General features: G+C 42.9%; 1 protein-coding gene across 10 annotated transcripts in view; it reads right to left on the bottom strand.

The window, feature by feature from the left end:
* Nucleotides 1-22,996, bottom strand: part of PITPNM2 (phosphatidylinositol transfer protein membrane associated 2) — a 206,771-nt gene that overhangs the window by 79,522 nt on the left and 104,253 nt on the right. For all 10 annotated transcript variants that reach the window (XM_083589728.1, XM_083589722.1, XM_083589729.1 and 7 more), the window contains one exon: nt 19,875-20,051. In XM_083589728.1, coding sequence (XP_083445854.1) covers nt 19,875-19,952 — 78 coding nt within the window. In that variant the 5' untranslated portion in view covers nt 19,953-20,051. The remainder of the gene's footprint in view (nt 1-19,874; nt 20,052-22,996) is intronic.

The following is a 22,996-nucleotide window of genomic DNA, read 5'->3' as shown; positions in this document are numbered from 1 at the left end:
ACCACTATCTTTTTCTTCAGAGCAAAAAGAATTCATAATGCCTGCATACACATCATATGTTTAAAGCACGTTTGAAGTAACCTCCTTGCCATATAATAATGTAGTTTAAGGGTTCTGGGAATTATAGCTCTGTGAGAGGTAAACTACCATTTCCAGGATTCTTTGTGGAAAGGGATGTGCTTTAAATGTACAGTGGACGCTCGGGTTGCGAACATGACCCATGCAAGAGGCAGCATTCGCAACCAGCAGCGCTGCATCTGCGCATGCGCAGGTTGTGATTCAGTGGTTCTGCACATGCGCAAGCGCCAAAACCCAGAAGTAACCCATTCTGGTAGTTCCGGGTCCGGCGCGGTGTGCAACCCGAAAACACGCAACCTAAAGTGTCTGTAACCCAAGTTATGATAGTACTGTTCATACAAAGCCTGTTAGCATTGACCTCTGGACTGCCAGTTTCCTACCTGTCTCCCTTCCTCAAATTGCCAGCTGTTGCCAACAAGGTTCAGCTCTGTCACTTAGAAAGTCTGCTAGTAGCCAGCTGCTTCAAAAGCTGCTGCTTCTGCATGGTACCCAGCCTCAGTCCGTGCCTATGTATTTTCAGCTGCTTTCTCATTGTGTTGGCCTTTCAGCTAAGTGAATATGGCAACCAGGTACGCTGGCTTGCCCCCGCGATTGAGGGGGCAGGCGCTGCATGCTGTGCATGCACATGTAATGTGACGATGTGAGCACACCATGAGGTGTGTGAGAGTGACATGAGCACATTTCACAGTGTGTACACATCATGATGGAATATTGAGGCCTAGAAAACTGGGGGAGGGGCGGGTGCCCCTGAGGCCACCATTGCTGCTTATAGCCACCCACATCACTGTCTAAGGGCTAAAGCTATATTCTCCATCAAAATTGTGAGTTTTGATAAGAAGTTAATGGTCCTACACATCCTTTCCCATCTGTCAATATCCTTCTTGGTGTATGGCATTCGTTAATAGCCAAAGAGTCAATGAAAGTTGTTTGGAAATAACTGTTCTGTACTTCTGAGCAAGAATTCTGAGCATAAGGGCAGTACTATTATTTTTAGCACATAATGGAAACAATGTTCCTGTTGACACAACTTCAGATTGCTTTGGCCTTGTGAGCTACAGCAGCACATGACTAGCACATGCCTAACTCATGCTCACTTTGTTATCTGCTATATTGACCTTGAATTCTTACTAAGAAGTGTTGCTCCCCCATGTTTTGAACTTCTAAATTGGACTGTTCTCTTCTGTGACATTTTGGATTCACCCTTGCTCCATTTCTTTGTGCACAGACCCACACTGTGCATTTGAAGCACATCCAACACACTTGACTTCCCCCAAAGAATCATGGGAACTGTAGTTTGCTAAGGGTCCAGGGAATTGAAACTAAGTGAGAGGAACCTACAGTTCCCAGGATTCTTTGGGGGAAGCATGTGCTTTGAATGTATGTTGGGTGTGCTTTGAATGTATGGAGTAGATCTGCCCTCTAAGTCTAAGGTACTATCTGCCCAGCTTCTAAGGTTCATTTCAGAACACAAGTATAACCTTTATCATAGTAAACGTAAGAATTTTCCTTGTACCAGGTCAAATTGGTAATAAAATTCATAAAGCCATGACTATCTACCTGCCTTCTACCCGACTTTGTACTGCTTCTAAATATTTTCCCTTGATGCTTCACTTCTCTATAGCCCCAGTCATTTCCCTCTTGTATATTTACATGCAATCATCATGTTTTGTCATTGAGTAATTGCAGTGTAAGTGAATGAGTTGACAGGGTACCATAAATTGCTGTCTACTATAATAGGCAAATTTGTGTTTATTACAGAACACAGTTCTGCCATGGGAGGGGGAGCGGAGAGGAGAGAACAATAGGAAAAAAGGTGCCTCATAACATGAAGAGTCCTTCCTCACCACTGAGGTTCTAGGAGTCTCATTTTGGCCACTGAAAACTTCCAACCTGTAACCTGCTCAGAGAACTCTTCCCACACAGACTCATCTGCTGCACATTTGCCACCAATCCCACCCTGTCTACTGCAAAAAAATCTGGAAGCATTCTAAGGCACGTTATCAGTTCATGTAGGGTGCTTTCCAAATCTGGAGCCCATGAACTGAGAGTATGCCCTGCAACTAGGGAGGGAATCCAACATTGCTGTGTAGTGCTTCTGGTTTTACTCCAGAATGGGGGGGGGGGTGTGTTATTAACACATCTAAGTTTTCAGTCTCTCTTATTCTGCTTCTTTATATTGAATGTTGTTAACTTTTTAACTAATAATGTTCCAGTATTTGTGTCCAATTCCTGCCAATACTCAGCTACCTTGCTTCAATTAACAAATGACTAATAAATTCACTTTCTTATTTTATACCCATTTTGTTCAGATATTCCAGAATTATCTATTTGGGATCCAATGGAACTAATATACCAGTATACTGCACTGCCTCAGGGAGGTCAGCTCAGGTAGCAAATAAGGCATTGGGTTGGGTCCTTAGCCTAATGAGTACCATACTAAAGAAGTCTGGGGTGTGTATGTCTCTATCCGGGAGCCCACAAAGGGGATAATGGGCCATAGCAACCCTCCAAAATGGCGGCCATGGTGGGATTGCCCTGTCTGGTGTATGTCATAGGATGACCCCTTAATCCAGGACCGACCCAGCCAATTAATCAATCAGCATGCAGGCTGGTTGACCCAGGATACACACCCAATGCCTTCACCAAAGCCCACTTACATCTGCAGTCAATAAAGTTGTGGCCTATTTTAACCCAATACCAATGTCCTGTGTCTTATTTATCTCCCTTGTCCTGCCCTGTGCTGGCTGAACACTTCCTGAACCTGGAAACCCTCTTTCTTCCATTGAAGAATTAAGGCAGCAAACATGGCATTTCCAAGCAATCTCCATTCCAAGTACTGACCAGACCCAGACCTGCTCCGCTTGAGCAAGGTGATTGTAGATGTATTTTCAGATCAGGCTCTTGAAGTGCAGATATACATGTAATAGAATCCTATGAGGTATGGACAGTAGCATCACATAATCTTCTGCCATATATTTTGGAAAGTTGCTTGTCGGTTGGCTATGCATATGGACATCTCTTAAAATATCATAATCAAGTTTTGCATGATGATTCCCGAGATCAAGGAGGAGGTCTTTATCTATGTTTGGATACAACTGGGCACCTTTTGACTCAATAAGGCTTGAAAGCCTTTCAAAATAGCACTGATTTTAACCACTGATGTCAAAACTGCATTGATTTGTTAGTTTCTCAGAATTCCCGAGCAACACCAGGAAGTTGCTGATTGCTATTAAAGCAGAAAACTGAAGGAAAGTAGGATAGATTGAAATAATAGTCTCCTCCTTTCCTCTCGCATTTAGAGCTTTAGAGCTGCCTCTCCTGGAAAGATAGATGGTGCTCAATGTATTGTAATTGTCTGAAATGCTGGTGTGAGCAAAAGGAAACAGCAACCAGCCAGCCTCAAACACTCGTCAGTATGTGCCTGTTGCAACAGTAAGATTTGTGAAGTCTAGCAGCATTTGAGAGGCACGAATAAATGGGATGACAACAGACAGCTAGGCTTGCAGCTTCTTGTGCTGGGAGCTGTAATTAAGTAAAATCTTAAAATCAGAATGCTACCGACAGTTATTGCCTGAATTACATGCAACTAAGACACAGTTGATTTTCAATTGGTTTTTACATTGCAAGCTCTCTTAGATAACAATAACTCCTACTTGTGCGGCAGCAGTCATTTGCACGCATATAGGAGTACCTGTTTTATCCTGGGCTGTCTGTTTCCATGATGTGAGTAAGACCTGGGTATCATTAACCACTTCTTTTGAATCATTCAATCTGACATGCAATTCATTAGGAGCAATACATCTACAGTGCTGTCTGCTTTCTGATGCGGGTATAGAGACAATGACAAGACCAACTATCTTTATGTCACACCATTTTTCAGTATTTGAAGTGCTCCAGAATTATCAAAGTAGAGGGCACTACTGAGGGAGGATTGGAGCAGGTTTATCCTCCCCATATTTTGGATCATCTGCAATTATTTCCTAGGAACACCTGTATTCTCGGTCAATTCACAGACTATTGTTACAAACAAGTAGTCATATGTAATAAATATGCATGTTAAATAAGTCACAACACTGGAACATGGATACACCTTTTATACTAAGTCAGTTCACTGGTCCATGAACTATGTAGCCAAGATATGTACCTCCCCTATGGAACATCACCAGTATATTAGCTAAAGCCAGTGTGGTCTAGCAGTGGATAAAACACTGGAGGCTCAGGGAGTCTGGAGTTCAGATCTCCACTTAGACATAAAACACATCACCACTGGGTGGTTTTTGCCTTGTTGCTCGAAAATGGGCCTGGGTTCAATCCTTGGTACTTTCAGAAGTGGCTAGGAAAGATCTGCCTGAGAGGAGAGTTACTGCTAATCAATGTAGACAGTACTAAACTCGGTGGACTAACGTCTGGCACAGCAAAAAGCAGCTTCCTATGTTCCTAAGGCGATTAATTCCCTCTCTATCTCTGACTAATTCACAAAGAGTTCTTGTGAAGTTAAAACAGGGTAACTTGAAGAAAGAAAAGGGAACAAAGGAAGCTGCCTTATTTGTACAAGCAACAACAGTCTATATTCAACAATTGTTGCATGTTCTATTTGTAACATAGAAATATATTGGGTTGGTAAAGGTAAAGGCGCTGTGGTCTAAACCACTGAGCCTCTTGGGCTTGCTGATCGAAGGTCGGCAGTTCGAATCTGCATGATGGGGTGAGCTCCTGTTGCTCTGTCCCACTTCCTGCCAACCAAGCAGTTTGAAAGCATACTAGTGCAAGTAGATAAATAGGTACTGCTGCAGCAGGAAGGTAAATGGTGTTTCTGTGCGCTCTGGCTTCCATCACTGTGTTCCTTTGTGCCAGAAGTGGTTTAGTCCTGCTGGCCACATGACCTGGAAAGCTGTCTGTGGAAAAATGCCGGCTCCCTCGGCCTGAAAGTGAGATGAGCGCTGCACCCCAAAGTCACCTTAGACTGGACCTAACTGTCCAGGGATCCTTTACCTTTATTTACCTACCTATGTTGGGTTGTATCCAATGTTAGCTCTATTCAAAGCAGACCCAGTGAAATTAGCAGACAAGACTAACTTTTCCATGCATTCTTTTCCATGCATCTATTCTGAAGAAGACTAGCACTGGACACAACCCAATTTGTTTTTATATACATATTGTACATTATGTAGTCTTCCCTGAGTGTAAGAACAGAGAAAACCAGAAACCTAAATAAAATACAATATACAAAAGTATTCACTTCTATTGCCTTCAAAAGCTAATTTAAGGTTTGTTTCATTGCACTCCATCTCTTTACCATTCATCATCACTAGTGCAGAAAGATACTGATCAGAATTTAAAACAATGCTTATAGTTCAAAATAAAAAGAATCGTTAAAGGGGATTTCCTTGTTTGTCTCCTAGTTATCATATTCATCTACATTTAAGGTTTACTGCCCCCCCAGCCTGTTTTTGTTTTAGTTATCCAGCCAGCATCCCGTTATAGACAGAAGCAGCCTTAAGCTCCAGCATCTGTTTCCATAGCAATGGATTTGCATCAGCAACCCAATGGATTTGGTTCAGGCCAGCCTTGGTCAGTTTTCTGCGTAGCACATAAATTGCTAGCACTAATAACAAATTGAATGATGTCACTGGCTACCACACACAAGATCTGTGTACGTCATTTGAGTCAAAACATGCATTTTTTTACATACGACACACAAAAATAAGTTGGATTCCGTTTGATCCATGTATGATATATTACTTTAGAAAATGTAATTAATACAAGGAGGCCACTTAGTAAAAACAGGGGCTAAACTTGAGAAACGGCTTAGCCCTTAGAAATTTTAGACTAACCTGGCTACAATTTTAAAAAGTTATGGCAGTTACACAATAGTAGTATGCTTAAGCAGATGACTCTTGAAAAATAATGTCAGAATTCCCTTTGATACTGATATAGATAAATCCAACATATCTCTACCGTGGCTACAGTATTGTTATATGTATTAAAATGTATCTTTTCTCTATATATGTTTGCAGAATCTTCAGATTAAAATCAGTTGAATAAAAAAACAAACAAAATGAGGCTGAGTAGAGGGAGGTTAACTTTGGCTCAATTAGGTGTTAACTTGAAAATAAGTCCATTTTGTGGTGGTGGTGGTGTTATTAAGATGAATGCTGAAAATTTCCAATAGCTTGCTTGCTTGCTTGCTTATTTATTTATTTATTTATTTTTCAAATAATGTGGTGTTCTCTGTTAATGCAGCTTTTGGTGCCCTTTCTACTAGTTACAAGTGAAATCCACAGTGTGGCCAGCCCAGTTAAATCACCTGGCTGACAAAAACCTGGGGGGGGGGATCCCATTGTTAATACACTGGGTTCAGTGTGCGGGCCAGAAAAATAGAGGAATGACTCACAGATTCCCAAAGGTAATCTCTAACTCTAGGCAGAGGGGGAAAGCATGTACATGTCTGTTGACTCACATTCTTTTTTAAGAGCAGTGCTTTTTTGGTTAAAAAAATGAGGTTCTGGTACTCATATCTTGATAAAAGTACTGTGGGTGCCAGTACAGAATGACTGTCATGGAAAGAAAAAAAGAGGTGACAATACTCTAAACTAGTGAGCACTGTCACACACAAAAAGCACTGATTGAGAGTATTATTATTATGGTTTATTTACATGCTGTTTTTCAGCCCCAATCCCCCCCCCCAACAAACAGTGGACAGAATATTAAAATAAATATATGGTTTACAGTGCAATAAAACACCAGTAATGAAACAAAAGAATACCACTAGTCCAGTGAAAGATCCATCCCCTATATAAAATTCACCAATTCTCTTTTAAATCAATTTAAGCTATCGCCACATTTTCTGGCAGTAAATTCGGTATATTAATCACTTACTTTATGAAAAAGTATTTTGTCTGCAACACAGATACAAAGTAGATTGAGAGGGAGAGTCAGGTTTTAAAATCTAGCAACCAACCGATAGCCATAGATATGTACGGCTTGGTCAGTGGACAGACTCTATTTACGTTGCAGTTGGCAGCCTTCCAATTACTTTCCAAATCTGTGATTTTATGGTGGTCACAAAAGGCTTGTTACTAGTGCATCTGCTGCGCAATCCATGCAACCTTTGCAACTATGACGGCTCTTTTGGTCCCAGCCCATGTGACTTATTCTCCCCATATCACAACTTGGGCAGATGGTTCGGGGCAAGTCTGGCCAATGGAAACTAAGCTGCACTGTGTATTGTCTGGGGACAGTCAGCTAGGTACAGACATGTGTAAAGTGTGTATGAGAGAGTGGGGGACGTAGCTTGCTAATAACAACCGTCAGGGATTGCTCTTTTTCAGCCTGTCCATAACAGATGGTCACATAATACGGTGCTATTCATCTGGATACCTCACAAGGACATATTCCACACACACACACACACACACCACACACACAGCTGTTAGGAGAGGAAGCCATTTGCCCAGACCTTGCTGTATCTCTACACACACATAAATAAAGAGCAGCTGTGCAAAGGGGCATGGGCCAATGCCCAGGATGAGAGCCTTGGACTGGATTTCCTGGAAAACTGAGAACCAAGATCAATACCAGCAGAACTTGGGCAGCTCCGAGACAGTTGTAGGGATGCAGGCAGAATACAAACAAGGAGCACTCAGGTAGATATAGCGATGCAGTGCTTATCTAGAGGCAAGGCTATTGGTATAAGAATGGCAACAAACTAGCATCCTGTGGCCAAAGGGGCCTGATTGTATGTGCAACATAAATTATGCAAATCCTTAAAATACCCAGACATTTATCTTACAGAAAAGCAAATGGAATTTTGATTCTTCCCCCCCCCCCCATGGGAAATGTGATATCTGAAAAAGATGTACAGTGGTACCTCAAGTTACATATGCTTCAGGTTACATACGCTTCAGGTTACAAACTCTGCTAACCCAGAAATAGTGCTTCAGGTTAAGAACTTTGCTTCAGGATGAGAACAGAAATCGTGCTCTGGTGGCGCGGCGGCAGCGGGAGGCCCCATTAGCTAAGGTGGTGCTTCAGGTTAAGAACAGTTTCAGGTTAAGAACAGACCTCCGGAACGAATTAAGTACTTAACCAGAGGTACCACTGTATTAGTAAATGATTGGCAGTAGTGGACAGGAGAAAGGGGACACAGCTGGAGGCCCAAATCTTTATTTCTGTCAAGATGCACGTCATGTGTCAAGAACAATAGGAAGCTACATCCTCTAACGTTGGGGATTTTGGCAATACATTTTGGCACCTGAGGAGAACTGCAAAATGGTGCCCCCAGCCAGGGAAGAAGGGGTGAGTGAAGATCTACATCAGGAACAAGGGAGTAAGAACCGCCCTGAGACCTTGAATAAATAAATTCAAAAAATAATGATGATGTACATCAGGATGCTGCCCCTGTTGATCCTGTCACCTGAGGAGGTCGCCTCACCTTGCCTCATGGGCAGGCTGGCGCTGCTCTGACAGAGAAACAATCCTCACCCGAATGGGCATGCATATGCTCAGCATATGTCTTCTTTGTATCATTCCTTATACTCCAGGACTGAGCCCTGGCTTTCAGAACGGTTCTGGGATTGAGAATAAGATACCAAGGGGGTTTCAGTCTGGATACTATGGCCAGCCAGACCTGAATAGTATTGTGTCGCCAGAAGAAAAAGGTTGATTTGCTTTCTGCTGCACTTGGCCACCACCAAAGTAAATGGCTAGAAGGTGTTACTGCAGCTCATTAACCGTGAACCCAAGGGGTCAACTGAGTTTCTTAACACCTCAGCCTGAGCAGCTCATCTCCTGAGCAAAGACAAAGCTGCTGTCAACCTGCTTGTACCTCTTCCTCAGCGTACCTGCCTGCTTGCCTGCCTCCCTCAGCTTATTCAGTAGCAACCAGGCTTCTGCTTTTCCCACTCACAGCAATGCCTTTGGACCTCTAGTCACATAACTAAGCCCCAGTTCAAACTGAGACCTGTGGAAGCCATGAAGGAAGAAGAAGCAGCCATCTGATACACTGAAGCTCTTGGCTTCTAAAACACAAGAGTGTTTTCTTTAACAGCTTGTGCTTCTTTGCTCTACGCAGCTGTTACTGGGTCTTCACAAGGTGTTCAAGTCTCTACTGTAGTCACACGCAGCACTGTCACTTTTCTGCTGCTGTTTGTCTTCCATCAAAAATTACATCGTTTGTCATTGTCACTCTGCGGTGAAATTACATAACCTATGTAAATTGCATAATTAATTACGCAAATGTCAATGTCATTACATTATTCCACCCCATTCATTCAAATGCAAAAGAAATGCAATGCAAATGGAGATGGGGAAATGTAATCAATTATGTTTTGTTTGCAGGCTGAAAGCAACAATGGCTTGATTTCCATTCCAGACATGGGTCACAAAATACAAGTTTTGGCAATTTCTACTCATGTTTCCATTTTCATGAGAATGGTCTGACACCCCTAGTAGTCACTGGATGAAACAGAGAGAAATGAAAAAATGAGAAGCTGCTTTGGGGGGAGAGAGAGAGAGAGAGATTTGGAGCAAAGAAGCAGCTGTGGGGGGTGGGAGGAAAGATACTTGACCCTTCTGCCCTCCATTTCTCTGCTTCAGATTACTATCCAACCAATTCTCCCTCGTAAACACATGATTTGTTTTTGCAGAAGGCATTGGGATCCTCTTACAAAGGCATTGTGTAGTTGGTTGGCCACTACACCCCACTGAAATAAATAGAGCACTTAAATGCTTATGAACCTTTCGGGTATGCCTGATTTTAATTTTTTTAAAGCAGAGATTCACGGGAATTTGTATCAGATTCTTTGAAAAAGATGACTAGCCCTAATTATATAGCTCCCGCTGTGTTCTAAGACAGAAAAGAAAAATGTGCATTCTCCAGATGGCCAAGCATACCAAAAGATCAATTGCTTCTTGATCAGCATTCAAAAAAGAAAACACACACACACACACACACATGCAAGAAAAAGTGATGAACTTTCCAAGTAAGTGTCAACCACCAAATGCTAAGAGAGGAAATGCAAACACATTTTCAAAGGCTGGAGACAGATGCTCATTGCTTCAGGGATCTGCAGGTTCACTAAGGGGGCCATCATTGCTCATGCTTGGCACACTCACTTCTGTGCCACTATCATCTTTGGTCAAATAGGGTTTCCATCCGACATAAATGGGGTTCTTAAATAGCAAGCAGATTTATGGTTACCTAAGTTTTCGTGGAAGCAAAGGGCTGTGGTTCAGCGGCAGAGCATAACATTTGCACACAGAAGGTTCCAAATTCAATCCCCAGCATCTCCAGATAGAGCGGAAAAGGATCCCTGTCTAAAACCCTGGAGCAGAGCTTTTCAACCTTTTTGAGTCCATGGCTCCCTTGACCAACTACATTCTTTCTGCAGCACCCCGTGGGGCTCGGGAGCCCAGTTATGTCACTCCTTGTCTGCACAGCTGGCAGATTCTTACCCTTTTTCAAGCACCCTCTCTTGTGGAGTGTTTCTTCAGCCTCCTGTCCCTGAGAGACCTCCAGGCGACTGCTGCTGCTTTCCCTGGTCTCTGGGCTGCCCCACCCCACCCTAAAGAGAGGTGCCTCCTCACACTGCCACACAGTGGCCTGGGATTTGTCTGTCCATTCCCAACAGCAAAGGCTGGTGGACTGGGGTCCCTCGCCCACTTGCTTGCTTGCTTGCTTGCTTGCTTACCCAAAGGCCACCTCAGCTCCTGGCAACCAATACCCAACCAGCCCCAGAGGCACCATTCACCTTGGAAGCTTGTAGTCAAGGCGGCTGCAACAAACAGCTACACAAGCCTTTGGGAGGCAGAAATGCGAGAAGGCATCAGCGGAAGGGAGGGAAGGAAAGAGGGACAGAGGCCAGTGTTTCACATGGCACACCTGACCATCATTCAAAGTGCCATGGCACACTGGTTGAAAACCGGTGCCCTGGAGAATCCCTAGCAGTCAGTGCTTGCATACAACACTGAGATAGATGGAGCTTTGGTTTTTAAGTGTTATTATGGCCCAGGGACTCTCACTTCATCTGACAAAATGAAGCAGCACAGGCAGTGTCAGAGGGCGAGGAGCACCCCCACCCACCCCAGGCTCCCAAGACATGGAACTAAGCCCATTGTGGTTACTGGAATAATACAGTTTCCGTATCACAGTTGTACCTTGCATCCCAAACGCCTTGCGAGTTGAACATTTTGGCTCCTAAATGCTGCAAACTGAGAAGTGAGTGTTCCAGTTTGCGAATGTTCCTTGGAGCCCGAATGTTCAACGCGGCTTATGCGGCTTGGTTCCCAAACATTTTGGAAGTCTAAAGGATTCTGTTCTGCTTCCAAGGTCCCACTGTAGATAGATAGATGATAGATGATAGATAGATAGATAGATGATAGATAGATAGATAGATATAGATAGATAGAAGCAGAGCCACAATCCTAGGCATGACTATTTGAAAGTTAACTCCAGCAAAATCAGCAGGACTTCTGAGAAAACCTATTTAGGATAGGAATGCTAATGTGAAATAAATATTTCTCTTTCTAAAATCTAACACATAGGCAAAGCAAAGCCAACTCCCCAAATCCACATCAACCTTCCCTTCCCCTATTTTGCAATAGGTTCGTCATATTTCTATGTAAACTATACAAAGTTATAAGAGAGTAATGTATTCCCAACAGCAGTCCCTGGTGATAATGCTCTTTTTCTCACTATGCTAATTTAACCCCTCAAGAGGGCAATTATTTTTTGCCATGGGAAAGGTATCCCCTAAGCAAGACTGCAGTGTATCAAGAGCAGCAGCACTCATTGGGTAATTTGGATTTTTTGCTTGTTTCAACCTGGAAAGATTTTTTTTACTAGCACATTTCAAAGCGTATGTTTTCAAGGAATTGTAGGTTCATAGAATTGTAGGATTGGAAGGGACCACCGGGGATAATCTAGTCCAACCCCTTGCGATGTGGAAATCTTTTGCCCAACGTAGGGCTTGAACCCATGACCGTGAGATTGAGGGCCTCATGCTCTGTCAACTGAGCTATCTCTCCACCACAGTTTTAATACCTATTTTAAAATATATTACTTTGTAATGCATTTTGCTGCAATTTAGTTTGTATCAGGACACTGCCAGTCTGGGCTGCTGCTGCTGGGATGCATTAAATGTCTAAATACAAAGATGAAGTAAGTGCATCCATTAGCCAAGTAAAAGCTTTCAAACTTAGCCACATCTCACCCGTGGCTTTTGCCATTGTTGTTACCACAATTATGACTGGAATAGGTTGATAACAACATAGCCGTCATTATAGGAATAAAGATGGGAAGGAGACAGAGGGAGAAAGCAAATGTTAGCCATTATCCCCTTAACATGCTGTTACCACAGGAAATGACAATTGTGTGTCCTGCTCCCCGCCCCTTGTCGAATACAGGGAAAACTAACATAGAACCCTCTAGATAGGGATAGCTAGATCAGCCAGTTTCAATTCTCTCCATTTCTCATTTCTCTGACCTTACATTCAGTTCTCCAGATTTATGTAGCAATTTGTGAACTTGAAAAGAATCCTCATAAAAATTATCCTAATAAATACATTTTTGTCTGAAGAACACATTTTGAAAGAGATATCTCCTAATATGGTTTCCCCCACTCATTTATTCATTTTCAAGCACATTTCCCCCTATACATGCACTTCTGTAAGCATTGTTTGGTTGGAAAAATGCATCAAAAAAATTGAAAAAGTGCAAATTTTGAAGGGTGATTGTGTTTCAATTTTGATATTGTTTTGAAAAGTGAATGCTTGATAAATCTAGCTTTGAATGCACAATGAATCATATGTCTCCCCCATCCCTATCTCCAAGTGATGTTGGTCATTGACTGTGCTGGCTGGGACTGAAAGGAGTTGAAATCCAAAAACGTTTGTATGCTGCTGCATTGGTCACACCTACAGTATTTTTCGTCCCATAGGACGCACCGGCCCATAGGACGCACCTAGTTTTTTTTGGGGGGGGGGGAATAAAGGGAAAAAAATTTCCCGCAGGGCTCCCTAGGCTGCGGATTTCTGCCCGAAGCGCGGGGTGCTCTGCTTCAGCACACCCCGCGCTCCGTGCAGCAGGCTGCTATCCGCAGCCTAGGGAGCCCTGCGGGAACTCCCGCGGGCTCCCCAGCCTTGCTGATAGCTTCCTGAAGCCTGGAGAGCGAGAGGGGTCGGTGCGCACCGACCCCTCTCGCTCTCCAGGCTTCAGCGAAAGCCTGCATTCACCCCATAGGACGCACACAGATTTCCCCATCATTTTTGGAGGGGGAAAAAGTGCGTCCTATAGGGCGAAAAATACAATAGTTAGTGGAATTTGTTTCATGTCCTGACCTTACACTGCCTCAGGTTTTCCCACTCTGTAGGCACTGGCATCCAAATGTGTGGAGCAGGGGCAGAAAAATGCAGAATATCGTGAAAATACTAGGCTATGAGATATTATGGAAGGGGATGCAAACTTTGGAAGTAGCTGGACATTTAGAGCACGGCCTACTTGGGCCCAGAGAACTTTTACTGGAGTTTGTTAGTGTCTGGAGTAGCAACAAATAAAACCTGAAGCATGCTCAGGTCCATTCTACTCTTTGAAGAATGCACACAAGGTAGCAAAATGTTTTATGCGAAAGACTTGAAAGAAACTGCCTGCATGTATTCCCTCCTCCCAACTTAAGCTGTTACAAAAAAGGAACACTCCATCAATCATGATTCCACCACTTTCTCATAGTAGGTACATAAGGACTAGAAATGGGTCCTGGAGAAACAGCTCATCTGTTTCCTAGGATATCAATTAGAAGAGACTTTAACTTATAAGGTAATGCTCCTTAAAAGGGGAGGGACTAATATGAACTACTAGGAAGCTTCTCCCCATTACATGAGAAAAAAGCTGGTGCAGTTTTGAAATCAGTGGTTAAAATTAGAAGAGTTTTGAAATGTTCAGTCTATCTTAATTCAAAATTGCATCCAACTGTATCAAAGAGAGAGAAAACCCTGCTCCTTAATATCAAGAACTATCATGCAAAATTTGGGTACAATGTCCTAAAAGGTTGATTCTAAGAGAGGCAAAGGAAAAAGAGTAATTGGCCAAATGTACAGAGGGCTTGGAGACACCCACTCCAGAGAGGCAACTATCCCATGCTTCTTCGTGGGCACCTCCACATGGCTTCTACTGAAGGCATGAGATAATACTGTTTAAATATGCCTGGTCTCTGTGGCAAACACACAGACGATGCTTCAGGCGGCGCTGCTGTGCTAATCCATACAGTTGCCAGGAACAATGAAGGCTGGGCACACATACTGCTTCCACCACTATCTCCCCAACACAGTTAAGGCCTCCTTGCCAAGAACCCACAAAAATCTAATGGGGAAAAATTATTGATTATCTGAAGATATGTTGTAAATATCTTAAAACATTAGCAGGATTGACATAAACTCGTGCAGTAAGAATTAATTAAATGAGAACGTAAGGGGGAAATAGTAAACAGCTTTGAATTGGATATGCAGTAATAAAAATATACAAACTAAGTAACTGCAGAAAGGAGGGGAGGGAAGTTGAAAGAAATACAGACCAATTTCGTTGAGATTTTGTGGTTTTTTTCTTGTTTTGTTAAAATATTTGTAGAATGTGAAAATGGGGAAAAAAATTAAAAACCCCACAAAAATAATAAACCGTTCTTAGATTCATAGCAGCTACAATGAGTGCCATGATAAAGTGATCATAAAGACAGAAAAGAGAGGAAAAGGCAAGACTAACAACATGCACACTGCACTTCCTGTTGCTGAATTGAAAGCTGACATTTGCAGATAGGCAGAATCACTCTGTTCTCACATCTCTGAGTGACAGTATTAGAAATGGTTTGTACCCAAATGGCTGCCTTCAACTGGAAGGAAAGAGGAAGTGATGAACAAACGGCATTGTGTGCCTGACCACCTTGGATGAAACAAAGGCTATTCCTGCTTCCTGACGAAGGCATCCCCTTTCTCCCCATGAAAATAAATGATGAAAAGGGAATCTCACATACAACTGCATTATAAACTACTCCTTTTTACAATTCTAAAGCATCAGCAGTGTGGCAGTAGGGGAAGCTCATTCTTCTTTTACAAGCTCTTGGTTAATTTAAATATTTCACTCTGTTACTGGTTCTATTTTTTAATTTATTGTGTTTTATTTAGTAATTTTAGTATTTTAACTATTCTGATATTTAATACTGTTTTAAATTATAAACTGTCTTAAAGTTCAAATTCAGTTTCCAAGTGTGGCTTATAAGTTAAGAAAACAATAAACCACAAACAAGTGTCCATAATGCTCCACTGAAAATGAGGGTGAAAATGCTACCAAACCGAATTCTCTAACACTGCATTTGTACTAAGAAGGCACCTGATGGGAAAACGTTGGTATTGATGGAGTCTAAAATCTAATAAAGACAACAAAGTCAAGTTCACATCTGCTGATCTGCAAGCAAATCCAGGGTACATTAAGTCCACTGCTGTAATGTAAAATTAATTCTAATTGATGGAAGCTGTTATGTGTTCATTGCAGAATGCCAAACCACCAGGACAGCAGGCAGCCAAGGTGATGAAAGCTCTAGGGGGAAAGAATTGGGGAGTGGTGGGGGAGGGCAGTGACAAGCACTTCACAGGTTACAATTAATCCAGCCTCAGCTTTTGGGCACTTGAAACCTCAGCAGGGGATTCCAGGAGGAGAAACGATGCATGAAAGTGAGAGACACAAGATGATTCATTGCACACACCCTCTAGAACAGAAACAGCAAAGTGATACAGAACAGAGGACCAATTCCATACTTCTTTATGGCCCTCCACCCATTGTGCACTTCAAGGGAAAGGCCCCGAGGAACTTGGTTAACAAAGCATTTTGAAGAAAAAATTGCTTACATCCCCTGACCTTGTCTCTACTACTCTAGCAGATGAGTTTCAAGAGGTGTCCAAAGCACTGTCTAGTCCTGCTGTGTTAGATGAGTTAGTAAGGCTTGAGGGCATTGAAAAGGTGTTTGGTTTGGTCTGGGGAACCACCGGTACTCTTGACCTTTGAACCTCAGAGCTGAAAAAACTAGCACTGAGGGGACAGCCAGCTGAGCCAGGGAGGTGATTAATGCAAGGCGGTGGCCCCTTCCAGCTTAAAAGAGTGTAAGACCACTCCTTAAGAAATCCTTCCTGGATTCAGAAAATCTAAGTAATTACCAGCCAGCTGCTAATCTCCCCTGCTTGGACAACTGTTTTTTAGATCCATTTCTGTCAGGGTTTCGACCCAGTTTGGGCATGGAAGCCGCCTTGGTCACCCTGTATGATGATCTCTGTTGGGAGAGAGGCAGGGTGTGTATTTGCCCTTTTTAATTCTCCTTGATCTCTCAGCAGCTTTCAGTACCATTGACCATGGTTTTCTTCTGGAATGGCTGTCTGAGAGTGGACAGCACTGCTTTGTGGTAGTTCCGGTCATTTTCAGATGACAGGGCTTGTGCCTAGCCCCATGTGACTTCAATGTGGGGTCTCACAGGATTCATTACTATCTCCCATGCTGTTTATATCTATCTATGAGTGGAATCATTAGCAGTTTTTGAGTACGCTGTCAGCAAAAATGCTGGTGACACTACATGTGCAAGTGTGTCAGTGGATGTGCTAGACTGATATTTTGCCTTGGTTATGGAATGCATGAGAGCCAATAAACTGAAGCCTAATTCAGAAATGACTGAGACACTGTTGGTGGGTTGTTTCCTAGACCAGATGGTGCAGATGTGGACTACTATGGATGGTGTTACACTCCTTCTGAAGGAGAAGGTACATAGCTTAGGAATATATCTGGATCCATTATTGTCACTAAGGCTCAAGTGGCCTCAATAGCAGAGTGCCTTCCATAAGCTTTGCCTGGTGGCTCAGCTGGCTTCCTCAACCTCAGTCCTCCACATGTTTTGAGACTACAATTCCCATCATCCCTGACCACTGGTCCTGCTAGCTAGGGATCATGGGAGTTGTAGGCCAAAAGCATTTGGAGGGCCGAGGTTGAGGGAGTCTGCCCTATAGGGACAGAGACAGTCTAAAAGTCTATGCTCTGGTATTGTCTAGGCTGGACTGCTGTAATGTGTTATACATAGTGCAACTTTGAAGATGTTTCAGAAACTTCTGCAGGTGCAGAATTCAGCAGCCAGATTATGGATTGGGGCAGAACCGTCTGAGCATATAACACTAATTCTAAGATGACTGCGCTGGCTATCAATTAGTTTCTAGGCTAAATTCAAAGTACTGGTTTTGACCGAAAACAACTTATGCAGCTCAGGATCCTAATACTTCAAGGGCTGCTTCTCCCCACATGAAAAGTACCGGACCCAGCAATCATAATCTAGGACTATTGCCTTAGCCACTACCTGGGCATCTGAACAGAAGCACCTCCTCCAGGATCCCTTTAACGGGACACCCCTTCTCTTGGAGCAGCAGGCAGAGGCTTGTAACCTCCCCTCCAACCATGACTAAGGCTTACCCAATGCCTAAAATTGCCCACAGCTGTGACAACTGCAAAGAGGTAGGCTAAACCCTCAGAAAGTGCCTATTACTCTGAGGGGAAAACTCCTACCTAGCCCTGAATACAGCAACTAACTTAGTCCACAGCAAGGTCAAAAACATACACAAATTGACAAATATAGAGAGCAGAATACAAAGGGAGGGTGGGTGGAAAATCCAGTGACAATCTGTGTGCCAAGGCAGACTTGTTTAAATACCCGAAGAGTGGATCTGAGTGAAGCCTGCAGCTCAGTCAGTTCTGCCCCTTCAGGAATGCCCACCCCTAAGCCTGCCTGCCATTGGCCACTTTGGCAGGCAGGCTACATTCAAACCTCCTGCCATGTGCGAATCTTTCTGGCAACCCAACGGCCAGGGTCATCTGGCAGACACAGCCACCTTGGGATGCATTGGGAGAGGTGTCACTGGCCGCAATGCCACCACACCTCAAGAGAGGTAAGCGGATTTCCAGTAGTGTGTGAGTCTGCTGCAGCAAACAAAGCTAAAAAGCCTTGTGGCACCTTAAAGACCAATAAATTTCACTGTAGCATAACATTTTGTGGACTGCAGTCCACTTCAGGGAAATATCAGGAGGCTCTGGCCTTGTTTCTCTCCAAGCCCAAATTAAGGCTCATGTGAACACTGGCAGTTGAAATTTGTGTGGGTGAAATTCTCATAATTGCATGAAGGAAGACAGGCAACTAAATAACGCAAGGTAATCAGAAAGGCTGTGTAACTGGAACACCCCAGAATTAGTGGTTTGTGTCGGCAGAAGGCACTACCTCAGGATAATAACCTCTAAATTTTAATTGTGCAAACAAGCCTTAAGTATGTCTAATGCTAGGATTAGCCTTACAAAGGTCTATAACAACATGTGCATAGCTATTAGCCAACTGGCATGCTGCAAGCCAGTCAAATCCAACCACCAAAATGATTTTTACAAGGACATTGCATGGAAAAAATGTTTGTCCCTACAGGCAGAGGGGGGGGGGGCAGCCAACTTGTTCTCCTCAGGAAGGGACTGCACATTATAACCGTTACTATTTTTCTATATTTATTTATACCCCACCTTTCTCCCTGACAGGGACTCAAGGCAACTTACAGATAAAAGGACAGCTAAAAATATGGGAGGGAACAATGATTTACACTCACTCACTCACTCACAGCACCAGCCCCCTCATTAACAGCAGTCCATCTTGAAAAGCCTGCCAGCTGAAAGACAGCAAGGAGGGAGCCAGTCTAACTTCTCTAGGGCAGGAGTTTCAAAGTCTGAGAGCAAACACTAAGAAGGCCCTCTCCTGTGTCCCCACCAAGTGTGCCTGTGAGGGTGACGGGGCCAATAGAAGGGCCTCACCCAAAGATTTCAAAATCTGAGAACGCTCACACAAGGGAATGCAGTCTTTCTGATAGCTTAGATCTAAGCCATAAAGGATAATAACCAGCACTTTGAATTGTGCCTGGAAACAAACCACTTCATGGGCCCATTAAAAAGTATTTCTTGACTGCATGGACACAGTGAAGTTACCAGCAAATCCGAGCAGGTGCTAAATGTTAGAAAAGAACGAGGGTAGTCCTTGGACACCTCACCAGTACATGATTTTAATTTTTTGTAGAACTGTGTGGTGCTGTTAACACCAAAGTTGCAGGTCTGATCCCTGTAAGGGAGAGCTGCATATTCCTGCATTGCAGGGGTTGGACTAGATGACCCTCAGGGTCACGTCTCTATGATTCTGTTCTATTATTTTTTAATATATACATAACTGGGATGGCACAGACCAGTTTTTATATAGGAGGAAATGATGCAGGATGGAAATAAACTGATTCATCTATCCCTACCCACACAAGCTACTGAGTCTGTCTCTCTCCCCACCTTCTCGCTTTACAAGTTTGCGAGCCTCCCGTTATTTTTTTCATAGCTTCCTCTCTGTAGCATCACTTTCTCCCTGCTTAGCAGCATTTAAACATTTCAAAACATATTTAAACATCTTATAGAAACCGGGAAGAGAATTTTTTTAAAAAAGCATATTTGGGTGAAACCACGCAAAAACAGACAAGACTCCATGAGAAACTGTGTGCTAAACACGCCACTTTCATGGGTTATTTTTAAAGTCATTCATCAATTTATGCACTCAGTTAATCACCCTCACCAAGAGGTAAGAGAGATTTCTGCATACCTCAGAATCTGGCATTCCTCTGATTACACACTGGCGCAAAGAAAATTCACGCCATTTATGGTTTTACCATACAATCTGTTATTCTGGGACAGCATGTCAACAATTGTGTGAACCAACCTGTATCATGTACAGCTGGGCAATCCTATATTCATCCACACTCATCGGAAGTGGAATGCGATACTCTTTTATAAGCATCTTGAAATCCAAGCAGCCCTTTGGTCTGGTCAGAAATGCAAGCCAGAGGTGGTTCCTGGAGGCTGCTTACATAACAGTAAGCTCATGCATCGATGCCCCCTGAAATGAAAACAGAAAGAGAGGTGCATTTAATTTTGTGAATGAATTTTTTTAAAACTTGTCATTAATCAAAGGGTAAGTACTTCCTGAATTACACTTTGGAATGCAGCCCAAAACAACAGATTTATTTCCTAATAAATCACAGGGCTAGAACCATTACACAACACTGACAGAGATCTGAGATAAATTCCAAATTATGTGTTTCCCAAAGTAGGGACACACACACACACACACACATACAAAGATCAGATCTCATCAGTCCTTAGTCACAATGCAGGAAAGTAAATTTGTGTTGCGGGGAGAGAAGTGCACAGTGAGAGCCAGTGTGGTGTAAAATGTTAGAACAGGGATAGCCTGTTCAGTGCTTCTTAGACACTAACTCCCATCAGTCCCAGCCAACATAACCAATGGATGGGGAGGCTGGGAGATGTAGTTCAGCAACATTTGGAAGACACAATATTGGCTACTCACAGGTTAAGATGTTGGACTAGGTCTTGGTAGACCCACTCAGCCATGAAGCTTACTGGTCCCTCACTCTCAGCCTAACCCACTTCATAATGTTGTTGAGAAGTCAAAATAGAGGGAAGGAAACCACCGCACACCATGAAAGGGGGCTCTATGTATTTAGAGTCTGGCCCTGTCCTGGGCAGGCCAATCCATAAATTGTCTGTGTGGGGAAAAAATCAAATTCTCAAATTTTTAGCTTTCCTCTGCAAGTTTCTAGTCCTTACGGATATCAATTAAAACCTCAAAACATGTAAAAGCTGCTGGTGAGGAAAGGAGAAGAACTAAGCAGTACTTTTATTCATAGTTCCTTCTTCCTTCCCTTGGACAGCTGAAGCAGAAGCATGCAAATGTGTATAATCTAGATTAGTTTTGTTTGGGTTCATTCTCTTCCAGCACATCATATACAGTGGTACCTCAGGTTACATATGCTTCAGGTTACAGACTCTGCTAACCCAGAAATAGTACCTTGGGTTAAGAACTCTGCTTCAGGATGAGAACAGAAATCGTGCTCCGGCGGAGCAGCAGGAGGCCCCATTAGCTAAAGTGGTACTTCAGGTTAAGAACAGTTTCAGGTTAAGAACGGCCCTCTGGAACGAATTACCAGAGGTACCACTGTACAGAGACCCATACACAACCTGAAAAAATTAGAGAAATGTGGCTATCAGTACTAAGCAACTCCTGAGTGCTTTCTTCTGTCCAACACTCATGCAAAAAAGGCATGGAGTTTGGGGTAACCTGGAGGGAAGTTAGTAGCAGGCAACACCAGGATTCCTTGGAATCTTTTTGAGAGACTCAGTAGTGGTGGTCAAGCTTTTCCAATAAAGTAACTCACCCACCACCATCAATCTTTCCCTGCAATGCACACCTGTAGATTAATGCTGAAATTTTGCAGCGTACATCCTCAGTTCATGAGGGGTGAGGAAGAGACCCAATAGGTTTGGTTAGTATTCCACTTGGAACATATGTAGAAATGTAAGAAGGCATTGATTTCCATTCTGCCCCATATTCATCACATGCAGAGCACTGTTTCTATTCCACTGCAGGGCATCTTCCAACAAAAACAGCATTGTTTGTTTCGCATAATGTCGCATAATTGTCTGCTGCGGCATAATGCTATGTAATTAATTGCATTATTCTGAACCATTCATGTCAGTGCAAATGGGGAGGGGGAATCGTCAATTACATATTGTTAAGTTTAGTTTGAGGACTGAAAACAACAGCAGCAAATGCTGATTATATTTGATTTTAAAAGGGTCTCACAATGGCAGAAAGTTTGAAAACCACCGCCATAGACCAGCTTACCCAAAGCCATGGTTGGTCACTGCAGAGGTGCCTTGGTGTGCCACCAAAACAATGATCAATGATCAATCGCCTCACTGAACTTCACAGGCTTAGCTGTAAAGGGTTTTCTGTGCATCTCCTCTTGGTAGATGGTGTGAAAAGGCTTTTTAAAAAATTAAATCCCTGAAAGCTTTTATCAAAGTGTTATGCTTGATAATGGCATCCTCTCTCTTAAGGAGGTCACCTGTTTGAGGAATGAAGGGTAAGCCAAGTTGTGCAAAGCAACAGCTTCAGCTTTTGGGAAGTCACAAAGTGAATCAAATTCCACACGTCTGTTTTCATATTACACTGCAACATCTACAATCCACCTGACTATTCATTATCAACAACAATTCTTTATTGCATTCCAAGGACCAACAGCACGAAATTCAGTGCATTTTAAATACATTAAAAGCACACAAACTACTAGGACAGATCATAAGACTATGCTAGTTTCTGACTTTTGTCTAATACAAATTGATCCTGACCACCTCAGACAGAAACTTGGCAACGGCCAAAATCACAACTTGAATCTTATTGTCTAGTAGAAACTTGGCATACAATTGAGCAGATTTAGCTGGTAGATTTGCCATTAGTGGATTAATCAAATGTTGTTGGGCATGCTTATATAATCTGCAGGACAGGAGAATGTGCTTAAGGACTTAAGAAAAGTGGGAGAAGGAACCCATCCTCTCAAACATTTGTGGTATGATAAGTTACAGGATTTCAGCAAGAAGCTATAGGGCATGCACTGATTGAAAATAAAACAGTGCGTCCAACCCCAACCTTTGCAATGTTGAAAGGATCGTGAGAAGAAATAATCATGAACGAACAATGAAAAGGATGCCTGGAGGGGCCCTCTGTTAGGGCGCTAGATGTACATGATGTAACTGCATAAACAAAAGTCTCAGTATAGCCCTGTGCTTTCGTCCTATGCCATTTGATCTGTTCCCAAGTATAGTTCCCTCACAACTTTCCATGTCACAGTAGCAGCCATGAAATAGGCAAAGATCAGATTGTTACACACCAGCCTTCACGGTTAATCGCATTAGCCTCAGAAGGCTGCAATCCCACTCAAAGTGACAAGTCAGTAATGGAGCGCATCATCTTGGGAGAAA

The sequence above is a fragment of the Podarcis filfolensis genome (assembly GCF_964270895.1).
Source record: "Podarcis filfolensis genome assembly, chromosome: 16".
Classification (NCBI taxonomy): Eukaryota; Metazoa; Chordata; class Lepidosauria; order Squamata; family Lacertidae; genus Podarcis; species Podarcis filfolensis.
Note: the sequence above shows the minus strand (reverse complement) of the source record. Positions and strands in the feature narration are given on the sequence as shown.